The 18,853-nt window shown below is 31.7% G+C and overlaps 2 protein-coding genes across 8 annotated transcripts; both read left to right on the top strand.

Annotated features, from left to right (window-relative positions):
- Window positions 1-492: 492 nt before the first annotated feature.
- LOC143905654 (uncharacterized) lies at window positions 493-11,665 on the top strand. 5 transcript variants are annotated; one of them, XM_077421195.1, is made up of 16 exons: window positions 493-1,084; window positions 1,170-1,612; window positions 3,955-4,122; window positions 4,220-4,509; window positions 4,607-4,687; window positions 6,491-6,740; window positions 7,002-7,160; window positions 7,745-7,855; window positions 8,506-8,628; window positions 8,711-8,830; window positions 8,917-9,036; window positions 9,125-9,235; window positions 9,327-9,422; window positions 9,631-9,699; window positions 10,254-10,346; window positions 10,741-11,665. In XM_077421195.1, the coding sequence occupies exons 6-16, from the start codon at window positions 6,605-6,607 to the stop codon at window positions 11,655-11,657; spliced, it is 2,055 nt and encodes a 684-aa protein (XP_077277321.1). In that variant the 5' UTR covers window positions 493-1,084; window positions 1,170-1,612; window positions 3,955-4,122; window positions 4,220-4,509; window positions 4,607-4,687; window positions 6,491-6,604; the 3' UTR covers window positions 11,658-11,665. The 5 variants fall into 5 exon arrangements, with proteins under 5 accessions (XP_077277321.1, XP_077277323.1, XP_077277322.1 ...); XM_077421197.1 differs by lacking the exons at window positions 493-1,084; window positions 1,170-1,612; window positions 3,955-4,122; window positions 4,220-4,509; window positions 4,607-4,687 and adding an exon at window positions 5,184-5,308 and having other exon boundaries at window positions 10,741-10,947; window positions 10,984-11,665; XM_077421196.1 differs by lacking the exons at window positions 493-1,084; window positions 1,170-1,612; window positions 3,955-4,122; window positions 4,220-4,509; window positions 4,607-4,687 and adding an exon at window positions 5,184-5,308 and having other exon boundaries at window positions 9,336-9,422.
- Window positions 11,666-11,704: 39 nt separating this feature from the next.
- Window positions 11,705-17,905, top strand: LOC143905657 (uncharacterized). 3 transcript variants are annotated; one of them, XM_077421214.1, is made up of 4 exons: window positions 11,705-12,650; window positions 12,828-12,911; window positions 16,253-16,479; window positions 16,839-17,901. In XM_077421214.1, the coding sequence occupies exons 1-3, from the start codon at window positions 11,705-11,707 to the stop codon at window positions 16,435-16,437; spliced, it is 1,215 nt and encodes a 404-aa protein (XP_077277340.1). In that variant the 3' UTR covers window positions 16,438-16,479; window positions 16,839-17,901. The 3 variants fall into 3 exon arrangements, with proteins under 3 accessions (XP_077277340.1, XP_077277339.1, XP_077277341.1); XM_077421215.1 differs by having other exon boundaries at window positions 12,601-12,650; window positions 16,253-16,472; window positions 16,839-17,905; XM_077421213.1 differs by lacking the exons at window positions 16,253-16,479; window positions 16,839-17,901 and adding an exon at window positions 13,369-14,231.
- The last annotated feature ends 948 nt before the right edge of the window (window positions 17,906-18,853 follow it).

Below are 18,853 nucleotides of genomic sequence, written 5' to 3'. Positions count from 1 at the left end.
AAAGATAAAAAACAGACTTTTACATAACGCATAAAGGAATGAATTAATTAGAGTTTTTCTATAATCCTCAGGAAAAAAGGAAAGACTGATTATTTCATTTCATCATGCGTTAACGCATAACACATGACGCAAGCTGTAGTACTCCTTAAGTGCCTACACCCAATAGGTGTTTTAAGCCCTAAGCCCTAAGAAATTGACCAATTACAGTCAATTATATTCTCCTCAAATTTAATAGGGTTTAAAACACCTATTGTAGATGGGCATTTATACCTAAACCGCTCCATTAAGGCTCAGACACAATGAAAAAAATAAAGAATAAGATAAAGGAATAAGGAATAAGGCATGTTGCATCTCACTTTAATGTACATACGTGTACTGAAGTGAGATGCGACATTCCTCATTCCTTATTTCTTTATCTTATTCTTTATTTTTCAAATATAAGGCGATAGGCGATAGCGATAGCGATAGTGATAGCGATAGGAACAGCGACAAGGTTGCCGACAAAAATGGCTATACCTTTGTCGGCAACTTTGTCGCTGTCGCTATCGCTATCGCTATCGCTATCGTCTATTGTGCAGAAGGTTTTAAAGCTGGGAACACATATTTTTGCATAACGCATAATACGTAAGCATAAGAAAATTGATTGGTCTATTTTCTTATGCACATGTGTATGGACCAATCAATTCTCTTATGCTTATGTTTATGGGCTTATGCAAGTTTGTGTGGATATAGCTTAAGGCTGAGATTGAAAAGAGACGTATGACGTGTGCGTCGTATTTAGTCGTGTACGCTCAATGCAGACTATTGCGTTTAGCGCATTCAGCGCTCGTGCTGTAGTGCTGTCAGCTGTCAGTCAGTTATAACCTAAAAATATATATGCGTGTATTGTATAATAAATTATATTACACAAGAGATAATATTTTTTTAGTAATGGAAATTATTTAATGAATTACATGTATACTTTATAAAATCGAATGTGGACTGCTATAAACACATTAGAAACTCCACCGCCAACATCCGCACATTCTGCAACAATACATAGGAACTTAATGGTCATTTTTGGCGGAGTTTGCAATGGATATAGGTATATTTTTGTAAAATTATGTATACACGTACAGAAACAAAACATGTACATCATATATTTATGCATCATATTGCTTGTTTTATAGGCCCAATGATGTATGGTGCTTAAATTTGGACTTGTATACCTGGCACAAGCAAAGTACATCAAATTTGAAGCCGCAGCCACATTACGGCCAGTCGCAAATTGAACTTGGGGAGAAGCATCTACTTGTGCTTGGTATTCTTAGTTATTCTTAAGATTACATCTTGATATTGAAATAAATGTCGCTCTTGTATTAATTTTATTTACATAAGAAACAGTAGATTAAAATTTCTCTTTATTAATGTCAGAATAAATATAATTAGATAATTATATGCTTGTGCGTGTGGAAAATATATAGGAGGTTGCACAGAACCTGCTGCAATGAATGATGTTATGAATGATGCTTGATTGTTAACAATGGAAGGTATGTCTTGGACGTGGAGGAAAATTAATATGCACAATACAGAGTGGGCACCAACGCGTATTTGGTGTCATCAAGCTTGTAAGGTAGTATCTAATTTAGTTTCCATTGAAACGCAAGTTTGTTGAATATAATTAGGCTACATATACAGAGTGTCTCTGGAAAGTGACAACAAACTTAAAAGGGTTAGATTGATCTGGCGCCTAGCACTTTAAGGAATCGTCGTCGGATACGAATTACTTAACAAAAGTTGTTTAGTTTGATCACATCAATGACTCTTTTAAGTTTATTGCCATTTTTTGGAAACACGCTGTACATTACTAGATCTTAATATGGCCATGTAAACGTAATCTATGTATGATTTGCCATGTATTTCGCAAACGCTTGAAGCACTGCTTTTTCATTGTCTGTCCATTGTATTCTTTTTATTTTTTCATTAAAAAATTCTACAAGACAACAGAAAATTTTATTAAATTTAATAAGTGTGAAAATACTATTGTACTAAAATTTAACGTAAGAATATTTTTATTAATGCTATAGTCGAACATTCATTTTATGTTTAACGGTATCAGATTAGATATAATATATTATGTATGTAAAATGTTAAAAGTTATATTAAAAATGTAAATAATATATATTTTTAAAAATAATTTTACTAGTTATTAATATAGAATAAGGAAAATAAACTTGCATTATTGAAAGTCGTATAGCCATGGATTGGCAACAGATAAAAAAATTACTTACTACTACGTTTTTGTTTTCCACCTTATTATCAGCTTGGTTTTGACATCATTTTGTGTGTTACTCAATGACATATCTATAATAAACAATGTGTTATAACAATTATAAATAATGTAGTAAGAGTACTTCTATATAAATTACACATGAGTATTATAATCATGGATTTTGGCAATAATAGATTAGAAGCATTAAGCATTACTATTGCGTTTCTGTTTTTCTCTTTTTTTATCTGTTTAATTTTGACATTTTAGAATCATTTGATGTGTTACACAATGTTATATCTACAATAAATGTGTTAAAACTATTATTATAATACAGTAAGAGTACTTTTATATAAATTACACAAGCATCAAAAGCAATGTAAACCATGTAAATATTAAGATTATAATTTCCATGTCCTGTTATAACGACATGGACTTAATTAAACATCAAATAACATTATACTAGTCAGTTATTAATATTAATCTTATGTCAGTTATTATTACTTCTCAAGTTTTTTTTAATTCAAGTTTTTTTGGACTCTGTCCAATGCAAAATCAGTAATTACAACCTGTATATCTTAATTCTTGTACAGCTTTTAAATATTGAATATATCTCTGCCTGTGGTTACCAACAATATATTCTATCAGAATGGCATAAATGTGATAAGATCCCTGAAACGTCAAAATCATTGAAATTTAATTGAATACTGTGTTACTGTTTTCATAACGCGCAACTAGTTGACCGACTTGTGTGGCAATTCTCTTGCCAATATTCAAATTAAAACATGGTCTTAGATGTCAGATTAATCTTTATTGATAAAAGGTTATCCAAAGATCTTTACATTGTAAAGATTTTTACATTAACTTCTTTATAAATTTTCACGATTAAAGTAATCTAATTAATAATCATTTGATCACGGTAAAACAGATATTACACGTCCCAAATTTTTTCTGATACAAAATAAGTCATATCTCTTAGCAGTTTTTCTATCTTCTATAGTTAATGATTTATGTTACTCGTTTTATCTGATAAGAATTTTATATTTATCCTATAATAAACAGTATATATTTATCCTATATAATTTTATATATAATGAACAATTTTCTTTCCAATAAATTCTACTAGTTCTTGCAAAGTAACCTAAAAAATAAACAAAACTATACCTTTTATTAGAATATTGATATATACAAATGCACAATCCATGTACCTAAGAAAAAGTATAATATGAAATATGAATTACTTCTGATAAATAATGCAAACTGTCATTATGTATGTATGTACATACATACAAGGGAATTGTATATATTTATTGTTATTTTGTTCTAGTTTTGATGATAAATTAGCAGAATGATAAATTAGATACATTGCACTTAATACTATATTTCTATTAATATAACATTTTACACGTAAAGCGATCTAATACAGGATAATATTCTGTTTTTATTAATTTTGTTGCAAATGTAATATAAGTTTTTTATTTGTGTTTATTGAATATCTTATAATATGTTTGCTTTTACATACACAACTATTATCAACTAGTACTCTATTCCAATTTTATTGTAACTTTATATACTAACTAAAACTTGCTTAAAAAAATGCTTATCTAAATTAATTAACAATAGTACCTTTTAAAAACTTATTTGCAACAACTTAATTTATTCGAATTGATAATGTTACGACTACATAAGTTGGGATTATTCAACAGGACATGGCAGTGGGTGGTGATGCCGTGACAGTTATTCCTAGTTACGATGAAATCACTCTGTGCATATCCGGCGTTTAAAACATTACGAAGCACAGTAAACGCATGGTTGCTCGAGGTATCCGTTTATAAAAATGTATTCGCGGACTATCAGCTGATCCACTTCTATCGGTACGTTATTACTATTTGTTATACAGTTATCAATTATATTACTTAATTACATATTACTGTTATATAAAAATGCATGTACATATTCGCATGATTCCAGGTGGCTGAGGTCTCCAAGTGCCTTGCTTTACGATCCTGCTCTATACGTCGTACTCTACACACTTACATGAAGAATAAGTTGTATATACAGTTAATAGTAGAGTTCAAAACGTTAGGTTGTATTATAGTCTTTACAAACTTTAACAAAATTATCGTGTGCACGAAGAAAAGATCTGTGAACGATGCTTTAGGCTAATTTGTTGTTCAAACTATACGAAACAAAGAGCTGTGTTTCACAGTATTGAAATTACGTTTGACCAATGTTGGGAATATCTAATATGGCTTGACTTGGTACGCTGATTCATCATTCATTTGATTCATGAAATAACATTAATACTGTGTTGTGTAACGCTAATTTAATTATATATTTGCTTTATCGCGCGAACAGCACAATCATGCTGACATTAAAAGCCAGTTATCTAGAGATGATGCGGAAGATGAGAATACTAAAAATGATGACGATGACGCGGTAAGAAAAATTTTTTATAGCATTTTTATAGATATTTTTGGAAACTGATGGTTCTTACTTGACGATATTTTTATACTGTTTTGATTAATTCAAGTGCACGATTGATCTTTATACTTTCTTTTCCACCTATATCCAGATTAGGATATTCCTCGAGAGTTAATGTTTTTCCGGCAAATTTCGATGTATTTTTTGGGCTATTTTGCAAATAATACACACGTTAAAGCTGTTAAAACTACTGACCTCCTATATCGATAAAATATCAATTTTAAATTTATTTTAAAAACTTTATATTAATTTTAAAAATACGTAATATATGTAATATATGTAAATAAATTTACTTGAACAATCTTTGAGACATTTCTCCTGATATCAATATTTTCGCAAACTCGGCTGTATTTTCCAATGCACCTAGACCAAGTGGTGCTATAAAAGATTGACTCTGGCTGTGTCTTCTTCTCGGTCTTACAATGTTATTAGCTTTGTTCTCATACTACGTTTACGCGAGCGTTACTTCTGTAGTAACTTACGATATATCACTTGTTTACGCGGAGTAAATTATCGCAAGTTACTACAAAATCCCGTTTACGCGAAGGAAAATCCCGTTTACGCGAAGGAATTATCGTAAGTTACTACTGAAGTAAAGCTCGCGGAAACGTAGTAATTGATACACTACGTTTATATATCCTGCTACTACAGCGTTAAAACTCGCTTGACATCCTGATTGTGTATCTTGAAATAATGAGGTAAAAATTACAAAAGTGAGAAAATTCATTAGCGTATCCACGATTTTATTTACCAAAATGTAGTAAAATCTGTTCATTTTTGTAATTTTCACCTTGTTTCAAGATATATAATCGACCTCCAGACGTACGCGGCGGTTTATTTTATCGACGTTAAAAGTTGGCGGGAATTCAACTTTTTCGTCATGACGGGAAGTCGACTTTTATCGGCAGTTTTTGAGACATTCGCCGATTTCAAGTCGACTTTCGTCCTTTCTCTGCCAGGTCAGTTTCGGTAGAAGTCGACTTGAAGTCGACATAAAGTCGACTTTTTAGTCTTAGGGTATCTTGAAATGAGGAAAAAATTACAAAAGTGAGGAAATATACTAGAGTGTCTACACTAGATTTTATTTGTCAAAATCTAATGCAATCTGTTCACTTTTGTAATTTTCACCTTGTTTGAAGATACACCGTCGATCCCCTATCGGCCATATACATATTGGCCGCGTTCAGCAGACCAAGCTGGACCAAGCCGCTCAGTAGCAGTCGAACGTGATTGGCTCTTACTTTTAGAACCAACCAATCAACGCAGAGTGTTGATAAGACGAACTCAACAGTTGTGTCTGCTGAACGCGGCCATTATATACGTCATTGGCCGAAATGCTTGCCGCACAGCACGAGGTAGCCAATTAACGTACCAAATTTCCAGAACCAGATTTTTATTGGCTAAAGCGTCGCTTTCCGCTGCGCGGCTAGCGTTTCTATGTGCAAAAACTGTAATAAGGTTGCATGCCCTTGGAGAAAGAAATAGCGAACGGAATTTAAAATGGAATTACTCTGATTGGCTAATCTCCAGATAGGAGCTCTCTAGGTGGCATCATATTAGCTAATCAAAGTAATTCCGTTTTAATTTCGTTTCGCTATTTCTTTCTCCATAGAGATGCAGCCTAAAGTTATAAAACGCAGTCCAGCAGAATACGAACACGTGATTAACAACTAACGCGCGCGAAAAGTATTTCAAAAGACCGTTACATTCTATATTGCATTGTTGACGATTCTTCATTGTTCTGATTTTTTCCTGCAGGAATAAACGATCTTCTCAAGTCTTCTACGCTTGCTTTGTATTTTAAAAGTGATATCTGATAAACTAAGGCTGCGGTCCACTTGACGAGCCTAAGTGTTACTTAAAAGTTCTAATATGTACGCAATAGTCAGATTTTATGATAATGTGCACTATGTGTGCTCCATTAACCAGGTTTATGCCACACATCATATTACAAAAGCCAGATACAGAGATGGATTTAGATATCCCGCAACCATAATAGCAAAAAACAGTAAGTATGAAAATACTTCATACATTAAACTGTACTGTTCATATTATATCGCATTAACATATTGCTGATTGCAGTAAAATAATTGGAAAATTTAGCATTTGGACTATAAATAAAACGTTAAATATACTTTTTTGATTCAAAATATTATTCTGAATGTAACTTTGCTAGGTTCACCTTGCCAAGTGAATCAAAGGTCACGTACTCCTCTCAATTTAAAAATGAATAACAAAATGTACAAATACCATTTTTTTATTATTACAGAGGATAAGAAGCTATTACAGACGATAGTTACAAATATTGATACCAAGAAACCTTATGTATCATGCAACAGAACTTACAAAGAACTTTCAAGTGATAAATCTAGTACACAAATTCTAGATTGCAATAATCGAAGAAGCGTTATTGTACCAACATTCTGTGGTATGTTCTTACTTCTTAACCTTATGCGTGTTCTCGAACTATGTGTTACTATAAATCATCGACATATAAGTATGGACTACGCGATTCCTACATAAAAGTTTTCAAAAAGTGTCCTAACCTCTACCTCGTTTCTTCTTTGTCTGTACGCGACCTCTACCAGTCGCTATCTCTTTTCTTCTACCGGTGAGTCATCGGTCATATTTTTCTATACCTGGCGTAGTCCATACTATATGTCGATGCTATAAATATAATATTAAAATAGATTACATTAACACACTGCACTGACACCGTGTTTCTGGAGCACTCACCCTGGGACTTTTAAGTCCAAAGGGTTTTTGAAAGCGCTTCTGTGTTACAACAAAATCTATACAAATTCATGCATCATCTTTAAGGTTTCGAAAAGTGATTTCTATAGGCCAGAAAGTTTGCAATTTTTTTAAGTATTGAAACGACAGGAGAAAACGGTAAAAACTGTATAAATAAAAAATTAGCTGTGCCTTAAAAGGCTCATGGTGTCCGCGCAGTGTTATAAATGATACTATTATTTGAATGAAATACTACTATTTTATACTATTTTTAATTAGGTACTACCAAACATAAAATCTTTAATGATACAAGTGCAAATAAAGATGATACTATAACACTACACAAACCAGACATTGATTGTCATAACATTCACGTGAAAACATTTCATCGTGAGTAAACACTTATTTGTAATATAATTTGCTTCTAAATGCGGGTTATTATTACAAGTATTATGGCAATCTAGTATCCTTTAGTAAATATTCCAACAACTGTAGACTTTAATATTGCAAGCCGTTGCTTGCATATAATGTTTGTAATAATTTGCAAATACAGGAATATTTTTATAATAAAAATAATGAGATAAAGACACATCAACGTTTATCTCATTATACTTATTAAAGATATTCCTATATTTGTGCAGATTATTACAAAAACATTATATGCTCTTTTTGTATGTTCAGAAAATATTAGCAAAACGATAAATTGTAATGATAGATGTGCTAAAAACGATGAGATTTATAATATCAACTGTTTGGACACTTATTATGAAAATTCTTGTGTCCGCATCTAATTATGATCACGCATTTGTTTACATATTTGTCTTAAATACAAATGTCTAAAAATGTTACACGAAAATCTATTATTTTTAAAACTTTTATTTCATCCGGCTATAATAAGCAAACACCCATCGTGACGATTCAACCATTGGTTTTGGTCCTCGTCGTCAAGATGAGTGTTTGCCAATTATAGCCGGATGAAATAAAAGTTTCATTATATTGGCAATTTACGAATGTACTTTAAGTCTATTATTTTTGTTTAGGAAATAAAGAATCAATGAACTGTGATAAAATGAGTGCAAATAACGATGAGTGCAATAACGAGACTGATATTCTCAATCAAAAGGACAGTTGTAGGAGAAACGTTGATAAATCTTTGTCTTATGGTAAGACTGTACTTATTAGAGATATTCCTGTATTTGCAGATTATTACAAACGTTATATGCTAATCTGTTTTTATATGGACAGGAGATATTAACAAAACGATAAACTGTAATGATGAATATACTAATAATGAAAACGATGAGAATGATGCCAACTATTCAAACGCTGATTGCCAGAGGAATATTCTTATGCCTATGTCTTGTAGTTAGTATACATATAGATACAAGAACTTCTATAAATGCAGATTTTTAGAAATATTATATGTATATACCCCATTTTTGTCTTTGTAGTATCTACAAACAATATCAGGGATTCTAATGATAAAAATACAACTACTAATGAGACTAAGAACTGCAGTCTAAAATTTAATTCACTGAATAGCGTTGACTTATTACGTGATGCCCATGATGGTGAGTATACCATTATTTAGAAATCCTGTCTTGTAGGTACTAATTGTTATAAATGCTTTATAATCCTTTATCTATATGTTTATGTCAGAAACTATTACAACAATACATTCTAATGAAGAAAGTGGTGGAAATGACAAAACTGGAATCTCTATCCAAGATTTCTTTACTGAAGAATGTGATATGATGCTTCCTGTAATTGGTGAGTACATTGATAATGTCGAGAAATACTCTAGTAAATATTACCTATTATAAATATTATAGAGTATTTTGAATCCATCTTTCGATTTCAGCAATTTCAGATATTAACAGCAATTTGTATGGCGTAAATATGATCAATCAGAGAGATATTGATACAGAAAGCGAAAACATTGAAGTCTCAATTTCTTGTAAGCAATAATGATTTTCATATTTTATTAAACTTTGCATATGACGTATACTATATATGATAATATATTAATGTGATGAAATATTGCAATGTGTTAACTTGTATATTGGAGCAAAGTATAATAGACAATACTTTACTTTACAAACTATAAAAACACAACACATACTTTTTTCTAAATGAGTGTATACATTTTTCCTATTATTTTATAGCTCCATATAATGGCTGTGCATTTAACAATGTGGACAAGTGTGTTAAGCGATTGACATTTAGCACTACTGGTATGTTCATGTCAAGCATATGATTAATAAAATATGTGAAAAGTAAGAATAAGTTAGTTTGAAACAAGAAATAAAATATTTGGAAAACGTAATAGTAGTATCGGGATAATACATGCTGTAATGCCCGTATCGGACTACGGATTGGGATTGAGATTGGATTGAAATTTGACCAATCAGAGCAAAGTTTACTAAACTTGAAATCAGTTTTCTCTGTTCTGATTGATTAAATTTCAATCCAATTTCAATCCCAATCCGTAGTCTGATACGGACTTTAGTGTTATTTTTTAACATAGTCATAATTTACATAACAAATAAGATACTTGTTAGAATGTAAATCTGCTATAGCGTTCCCTGGAAAAATAGTACTGATAATATTTTTTATTAATAATCAAATATTTTTGAATTTTTTTACTTTAATTTTTTTTATAAGTAACTGACTCTTATATTCCTTCTGATTTATTTATAGTATCTATGAGAGAGAGATATATAGTTTTTTCTTTGCCATCATATTGTGCAATAAATTATACTTTATATACATATAATTATGTGTTTAGAAGAACCATCTGTAGATGCAGGAAACGTATGCGCGCTTCCTACTTGCCAAGATAATACTAACCCAGAAATTGTCGATGTTTCAATATCTAATGGTATGTATGATTTTCATTACTTTTTATAAATAATTTTCGAAATGCATTTTTAATAAACAAATTGCATAGTAATTTGTGTATGCTTATATTAATGGACAGTTCCCATAACGTTGATCTTGCTGCATATTTTTAAGAAATAATGCTAATATTTTAAACTTAAGTAATATATGCTCTATATTATGTTTTAAATATATTTTTTGAAATATGATAATAAATTTTTCACTACTTTGATATATAGTATTATTTTCTTTTGTCGTCTGCTTTTATGTGTCTATTGCGTATATAGCTAACGTGTATACATTGATACACAAATTTATATTATATTGTATTTACATAGGGGCTGTGTCCTTGATTCACATAGTTATTTAATTTTTTTGTTCTTATTTTACACTAGATAATGATAATGATGAAGATGCAGATTATACACCTTCAGAACACAGTTCTTTAGACAGTGAATCTCCACAAAACCACGCGCCAATTGTTAACCAGACTACAACTTCTATTTCAAGTTTTGATACTTCAAACACGAATGTTGTTGGTACATCAGCATGTAACGATGAAGTCATGTATGTGGAAAACTCTAACACGAAATCAAGGAAACGATACTATTGCACTTTTTGTATGAAGCCACAAGCACAGCTTCCACGACATTTAGAAACAGTACACCGTGACGAGCCGGAAGTGAAAAAGTTTGCCGTTTTGTCTAAAAAAGACCCAGAAAGGAAGAAAATAATAGATGGCATTCGAAAAGCTGGTACCTTCAAATTTAACACGAACCCAGAATTTAATACTGGGCAATTAATTGTGTGTAGACGTCCAAATAAAAAAGCCAATAAGGCTGCTACAGATTTCATTGCCTGTGTAAAATGTAAAGACTTTTTTGCAAAAAGTAGTATCCGACATCATTCACGAGTTTGCATTAAAAAGGATTTTCGAAAAAATAAGACTATTATGATTATGGGCAGGCAAATTACAGGCAGAATACATCCACTTGCAAATGAGACTTTAAGAAAAACGGTGTTTCCCGTTATGCGAGATGATCTAGTAACACGTATTATAAGATATGACAAATTACTGATCTTATATGGTAACAAGTTGTGTGTGAAATATAAGGCGCAACACCAGCACGACATGATTCGTGCACGTCTACGTCTTCTTGGCCGTTTTCTATTAGTACTGAAAGAGATAAATAAAAAGATAGAAGATTTTCAATCGATATATTATCCCCAAATATACGATGACTGCATTCTGCGATTAACGAAGTTGCAGGATATGATAATGAGAAACAACTTTATGCAACTCCTGCAGTAGCGGCTAACTTGTCAACTCTCATTAAACATATAGGAAATCTTCTTGTAATGGAATGCATCAAAAAACAAGATGAAGAGAAAAAGAAATTAGTTAAAGACTTCTTAAAATTATTAGTAGTAGATATTGGTACCAGCGTAAATAGGACTGTTTTCGAAACGCAATCGGCGCATAAAAGGCATAAAAAAGTAAATCTGCCGTCACTGGAAGATATTAAAAAATTGCACTCATATTTGGTAAAAAGAAGAACTGAAGCTTATGCGGCATTAAAAGAATTTTTTACATATGAGAAATGGATATCTTTAGCAGAAGTGACATTGACTGCGATTCATGTTTTTAATAGACGACGTGCAGGAGAAATCGAACGAGCATACATAGAAGATTTTGAAAATTATGAAAAAGTAAATAAAAATATGTACAGTGACATATACAAGTCATTATCCGTAGAAGACAGAAGAATTGCTGAGAAATATGTCCGATTTTGTATCAGAGGAAAGTTGGGACGTACAGTGCCCGTACTATTGTCAAACGATCTCCTTGACTGTATTATTTTAATATTGAAATATCGCCAGGAAGCTAAAGTACCAAAAAAGAATCCATATATTTTTGGACTACCTTCTATCAACAAAAATAGATACCGATATTTAAGGGCTTGTATCTTAATGCGCAAATTTGCAAGAGACTGCAATGCAAGCCAGTCAACAACTTTACGCGGAACAACATTACGAAAACATATAGCTACACATTGCCTTCAACTCAATCTCAATGACATTGATGTTTCGGATTTAGCCAACTTTATGGGCCATGCTGATAAAATCCATAGAGAACACTATCGACAGCCACAGGCAAGTAGAGATATACTCAAAATCTCTCAATATTTAGAAGCTGTGCAAGGAGATGAACAGGATGCGAGTAATGATTCTGCATCGGACAACGAGTCTGAAAAGGAAAATAACTCAAGAGATAAGATTAATATTAATACCAGTGATGAAGCAGGTATTATTATCTATATGATGTTTAAGTCGTTATATAGGACATTGAAATTATAATTAATAAATATTAATATAATTAACATTTACATGTTTTACGTCGTTTTTAATGCTTATGAGTAATTTATATAGAAGTATTCTTACTACATTATTCATAATAGTTATAATACATCGTTTATTATAGATATGCCATTGAGTAACACACAAAATGATTCCAAAATATGTCAAAACCAAGTTGATAAACAAGGTGGAAAACGGAAACGTAGTAGTAAGTATTTTTTTTATCTGTTGCCAATCCATGGCTATAAGACTTCCAATAATTCAAGTTTATTTTCTTTATTTTATATTAATAGCTAGTATAAAAAATTAGTCTTAAAAATATTCATATATTATTTACATTTTTAAAATACTTTTAACATTTCTCTATGTAAAAAGTAAACGTATATTATTATATCTTATTGTACTCTTTCCTTCTATTTTCATCAGATTTACATACTTAATGCAATATATTCTTCATTATATTTATGCCAAGCATAGATACAAATGTCTTAATATTTAAAAGTAAATAAATACAATAAAATGTTTATTATCTATAAATATAGAATATAAATATAGAATGAGTGTTCAATCATAGCATCAATAAAAATATTCTTACGCTAAACTTTGGTACAAATAGTATAGTACTTTCATGATAATTAAAAATTATATAATATTCTGTGTACTAGCATCTCCTTATGGAAAAACAAAAAGGCTACGATGGACAGACGACGAAAAAGAAGCAGTGCTTCAAGCGTTTGCGCAAAACATGGCAAATCATACATTGCCGTCTCTAAAAGAAATTCAGGAGACGAGGAAAAACTATCCTTGTCTTGCAAATCGTACATCGCCGCAAATTAAGACGTGGTTGCATAATAAGCAAAAATCTTTGCCAAAATTATAAAAACACGATATTATTTTGGTTTTACCATTTGCGAAAAAAATATTTTATATAGTATCTGCTTCACTTTCTTTAAGGAAGATTACATGTAGCAACATGTCATTAAGTTACTCCCATCAATTTGTTTTAATCTTTTTTTTTTCTCGCTAAAAAGTTTGATTTCTAGCATCAGCATGTAGCGTTCTCATACAATTGGCCAAAAAGTAAGATTTGCAAGGAATACATATGCGTAAGGAACATTTGCTACTTTTTTCGATAGTCGCGTCAAACGGCTTGCTTTCCCGTACGTTTAGGCATCGTTTTATGGTTGTTTATGTCAAAGGAAAAGGATAGTTTTCCCTCGACAATAAACAACCAGAAAACGATGTCTAAACGTACGGAAAAGCAAACCAATTTTATAAGTATTCTAAATAGCAATAGCAAAAATTCAATTAAGCCGCGGTGACTACAATTATCTCATATTACGTTATCTTATGCATTATATTACTTACTAGAACTGAGATTATTGTGTATTTTTTTTCAGTATCATCATTTTTGTTACGTATACAATATATGTATCTTTTGCTTTTTATGACACATAAAATCTCGATTGTGAAACATTTTCGTTATTTACATATAAATTTACATCTAAAAATAAAAATTTATACTCTATACTTTATATTATATACTGTTTCTCTCTAATATATTTTATATTAATAAAAATACATCTAAAAATAAGTCTATTCTCGCTATACGTGTTACATGTGTAGACACATGAATGTATCTTTGACAACTATAGTTAGGAATTAGATTGTACATTAATATGTACAAGAAAAAACTCATGTCTTCCTGATGTTTCTCATTAGTTTTTATTAATACACATCCTCATTTTAGTGAGGAAATTCACTAGAGTACACTAGATTTTATTTGTCGAAATCTAATGCAATCTGTCCACTTTTGTAATTTTCACCTTGTTTGAAGATTCAGGGCCGGTATCACAGTCTCCGATTAACGTGATTCTCCCTAGATTCTCGGATTAAACTCACTCTTCGTCTCTTTCTAAGGGGATAGTTAGAAAGAGATGCAGAGTGAGTTTAATCGGATAATCACGTTAATCGGAGACTGTGATACCGGCCCACACAATCGATCCCCTGACTATGAATATTGGAAATACACATATTATATACGTCATTGGCCGAAATGCTTACCTCACAGCACGAGGTAGCCAATTTAAAGGCCATCGCACGTAACAAAGTTTTAATCATAATCGTAAGACCGTAAGAAAATAAACCAATCACACTCAATTATTCTTCGAGTTCAAGGAGAATAATCGACTGTGATTGGACTATTTTCTTAAGGCCATTGCACGTCACAAAGTTTTAGTTATGATCGTAAAACTTTGAAAAAATAGACCAATTACCGACTATTCTCCTTGAGCTCGAAGAATAATCGAGTGTGATTGGTCTATTTTTTTACAGCCTTACGATTATGACTAAAACTTTGTTACGTGCAATGGCTTTAACGTACCAAATTTCCAGAACCAGATTTTTATTAGTAAAAGCGTCGCTTGACGCTGCGCGGTTAGCGTTTCTATGTGCAAAAACTGTAATAAGGTTACATGCCCTTGGAGAAAGAAATAATGGAACGGAATTAAAATGGAATTACTCTGATTGGCTAATCTCCAGATAAGAGGTCTCTTTCTCCATGGAGATGCAGCCTAAAGTTATAAAACACAGTCCAGCAGAATACGAACACATTTGGGTGCGTTTAGGTAAGACACCGCTACTGTAGCGCTACACGAATGCGTATCAGCCATTTTGGCTGCGTTCAGCAGACCAAGCCGCTCAGTAGCAGTTGAACGTGATTGGCTCTTACTTTTAGAACCAACCAATCAACGCAGAGTGTTGATAAGACAAACTGAACAGTTGTGTCTGCTGAACGCGGCTATTGGCTGTTCATGGTAGCGCTACCGGTTTGTGTAGCGCTACGGTAGCGGTGTCTTATCTAAACGCACACATTGATGACGGAAGTAACGGGCGCGAAAGTATTTCAAAAGACCGTTACATTCGATATTGCATTGTTGACGATTCTTCATTGTTCTGATTTTCTCCTGCTGGAATAAACGAACTTCTCAAGTCTTCTACGCTTGCTTTGTATTTTAAAAGTGCTATCTAATAAACTACGTTAAGGCTGCGGTCCACTTGACGAGCCTAAGTGTTACTTGAAAGTCTTATTAAGTGTTATTTCAATTTCGATTGTTCTAATATGTACGTACACAATAGTCAGATTTTACGATAATGTGCATTATATATTACTACGTTTACACGAGCGTTACTTTTGTAGTAACTTACGATAATTCCTTCGCGTAAACGGGATTTTTCTTCGCGAAAACAGGATTTTGTAGTAACTTAATTGCGATAAATTAATCCGCGTAAACGAGTGATATATCGTAAGTTACTACAGAAGTAACGCTCGCGTAAACGTAGTATATTCCCACTACACAGCACAGGATATCCTGAGGGACATTTGTGCATCCGCTGGATATCCACCGGATATCGAATATCCACTGGATATCCACCGGTTATTGAGATATCCTAATTTGTCTGTAGGACGTCCCTCAGATAAAGTGTGCTGTGTGGGTTATGTGTGCTCCATTAACCAGGTTTATGCCACTAAAAATTGTATTACACAAGCCAGATACAGGGATGGATGTTATTATCCCGCAACCAAGGCTACGATGGACAGGCGACGAAAAAAAAGCAGTGCTTCAAGCGTTTGCGCAACACATGGCAAATCATACATTGCCGTCTCTAAGAGAAATTCAGGAGACGAAGATAAACTATCCCTGTCTTGCAAATCGTACATCGCCGCAAATTAAGACGTGGTTGCATTATAAGCAAAAATCTATGAAACGTACGTAGTAAGTAATTCTTTTATCTGTTGCCAATCCATGGCTATAAGACTTTCAATAATTCAAGTTTATTTTTTTTGTTCCATATTAATAACTAGTAATTATTTTTAAAAATATTTATATATTATTTACATTTTCAATATAATTTTTCATTATATTTATGCCAAGCATAGATACAAATGTCTTAATATTTAAAAGTAAATAAATACAATAAAATGTGATCATTGTTTCCAAAAAGAAATTAATACCGTTAAATATAGAATGAGTGTTCAACTATAGCATCAATAAAAATATTCTTACGTTAAACTTTAGTACAAATAATATAGTACTTTCATGATTATTAAATTATATAATATCCTGTGTTCTAGGATCTCCTTATGGAAAAACAAAAAGGCTGCGATGGACAGACGACGAAAAAGAAGCAGTGCTTCAAGCGTTTGCGCAAAACATGGCAAATCATACATTGCCGTCTCTAAAAGAAATTCAGGAGACGAGGAAAAACTATCCTTGTCTTGCAAATCGTACATCGCCGCAAATTAAGACGTGGTTGCATTATAAGCAAAAATCTTTGCCAAAATTATAAAAACACGATATTATTTTGGTTTTACCATTTGCGAAAAAAATATTTTATAGTATCTGCTTCACTTTATTTAAGGAAGATTACATGTAGCAACATGTCATTAAGTTACTCCCATCAATTTGTTTTAATATTTTTTTTCTTGCTAAAAAGTTTGATTTCTAGCATCAGCATGTAGCGTTCTCATACAATTGGCCAAAAAGTAAGATTTGCAAGGAATACATATGCGTAAGGAACATTTGCTATTTTTTTCGATAGTCGCGTCAAACGGCTTGCTTTCCCGTACGTTTAGGCATTGTTTTATGGTTGTTTATGTCAAGGGAAAAGGATAGTTTTCCCTCGACAATAAACAACCAGAAAACGATGTCTAAACGTACGGAAAAGCAAACCAATTTTATAAGTGTTCTAAATAGCAATAGCAAGAATTCAATTAAGCCGCGGTGACTACAATTATCTCATATTACATTATCTTATGCATTATATTACTTACTAGAACTGAGATTATTGTGTATTTTTTTTCAGTATCATCATTTTTGTTATGTATACAATATATGTATCTTTTGCTTTTTATGACACATAAAATCTCGATTGTGAAACATTTTCGTTTACATATAAATTTACATCTAAAAATAAAAATTTATACTCTATACTCTGTTATATACTATTTCTAATATATTTTATATTAATAGAAATACATCTAAAAGTAAGTGTATTCTCGCTATACGTGTTACATGTGTAGACACATAAATGTATCTTTGACAACTATAGTTAGGAATTAGATTGTACATTAATATGTACAAGAAAAAACTTATCTTCTTGATGTTTCTCATTAGTTTTTATTAATTATATATTACACCGTCTTTTTTCTTTTCGTATTTACACAATAAAAATAGATTTCCATATAAAGCTTATAACTATGGTTAACTAATCATGCATGTATTCTTTCAGAAAATTATACACACATTATCATAGTTATTTAGTTTGTATTTACTAATAAATTTGAAGAATTTTTTTGACATAAAAAATATTAAGAACTTACAAAGATAGTAAATCCATTCTATAGAAAACGGCTTTCTCAGTAAATTTTACGTTTCATTGAAAGAATCTAAAACTTGAAATGTACAAAATTATTTTTTATTCTAATAAAATATCATGTCTATATATCATATACTACGTTTACGCGAGCGTTACTTCTGTAGTAACTTACGATAATTCCTTCGCGTAAACAGGATTTTCCTTCGCGTAAACGGGATTTTGTAGTAACTTACGATAATTTACTCCGCGTAAACGAGTAATATATCGTAAGTTACGACAGAAGTAACGCTCGCGTAAACGTAATAATAGACGTTAGATAGAGCATTCTCATTGGAGAGCTTCCAACAAGATCTGAAGGACAGAAGATATGCTTGCAGTGTCGCTTTCCTTTTCTAATTGTTAGGCTGAGTTTCCACTAAGCGCGTTACGCTTTGCGTCATGTGTCGTTAACCAATCTGAACATCCCGTCACAAATAATGTAATAAAATACGATGTTTTGATTGGTCGTGACGAATGACACAACGCGTGACGCGCTCAGTGGAAACTCAGCCTAACGTAATTGTTGATTAAAGGGATGCAAATATGACAAAATAATTAATGTGACCTAACCTAACAATTTGTATTTCTGACGATATAATTGTTCTAACCCAAACTTTTATTACATATCTTTTTTTTCTACAATATACACGAAAAGATATGTAACGAAAGATTGAGTAAGAACGATTATATCGTCAGAAATACAAATGGTCATACTAATTATTTTGTAATGTT

This window comes from Temnothorax americanus, unplaced genomic scaffold (genome assembly GCF_048541705.1).
Source record: "Temnothorax americanus isolate GAGA-0224 unplaced genomic scaffold, ASM4854170v1 Scaffold65, whole genome shotgun sequence".
Lineage (NCBI taxonomy): Eukaryota > Metazoa > Arthropoda > Insecta > Hymenoptera > Formicidae > Temnothorax > Temnothorax americanus.
Note: the sequence above shows the minus strand (reverse complement) of the source record. Positions and strands in the feature narration are given on the sequence as shown.

What these genes read in the sequence shown, in the direction of transcription:
- LOC143905654 (XM_077421195.1), top strand. Translation starts at nt 6,605, where the DNA reads ATGTACGCAATAGTCAGATTTTATGATAATGTGCACTATGTGTGCTCC. An exon ending in TCTTATGCCTATGTCTTGTA is followed by an intron (nt 8,831 to 8,916) that starts GTTAGTATACAT and finishes TTGTCTTTGTAG; the next exon opens with TATCTACAAACAATATCAGG. An exon ending in CATTGAAGTCTCAATTTCTT is followed by an intron (nt 9,423 to 9,630) that starts GTAAGCAATAAT and finishes ATTATTTTATAG; the next exon opens with CTCCATATAATGGCTGTGCA.
- LOC143905657 (XM_077421213.1), top strand. Translation starts at nt 11,705, where the DNA reads ATGGAATGCATCAAAAAACAAGATGAAGAGAAAAAGAAATTAGTTAAA. An exon ending in TAATACCAGTGATGAAGCAG is followed by an intron (nt 12,651 to 12,827) that starts GTATTATTATCT and finishes CGTTTATTATAG; the next exon opens with ATATGCCATTGAGTAACACA. An exon ending in TGGAAAACGGAAACGTAGTA is followed by an intron (nt 12,912 to 13,368) that starts GTAAGTATTTTT and finishes TCTGTGTACTAG; the next exon opens with CATCTCCTTATGGAAAAACA.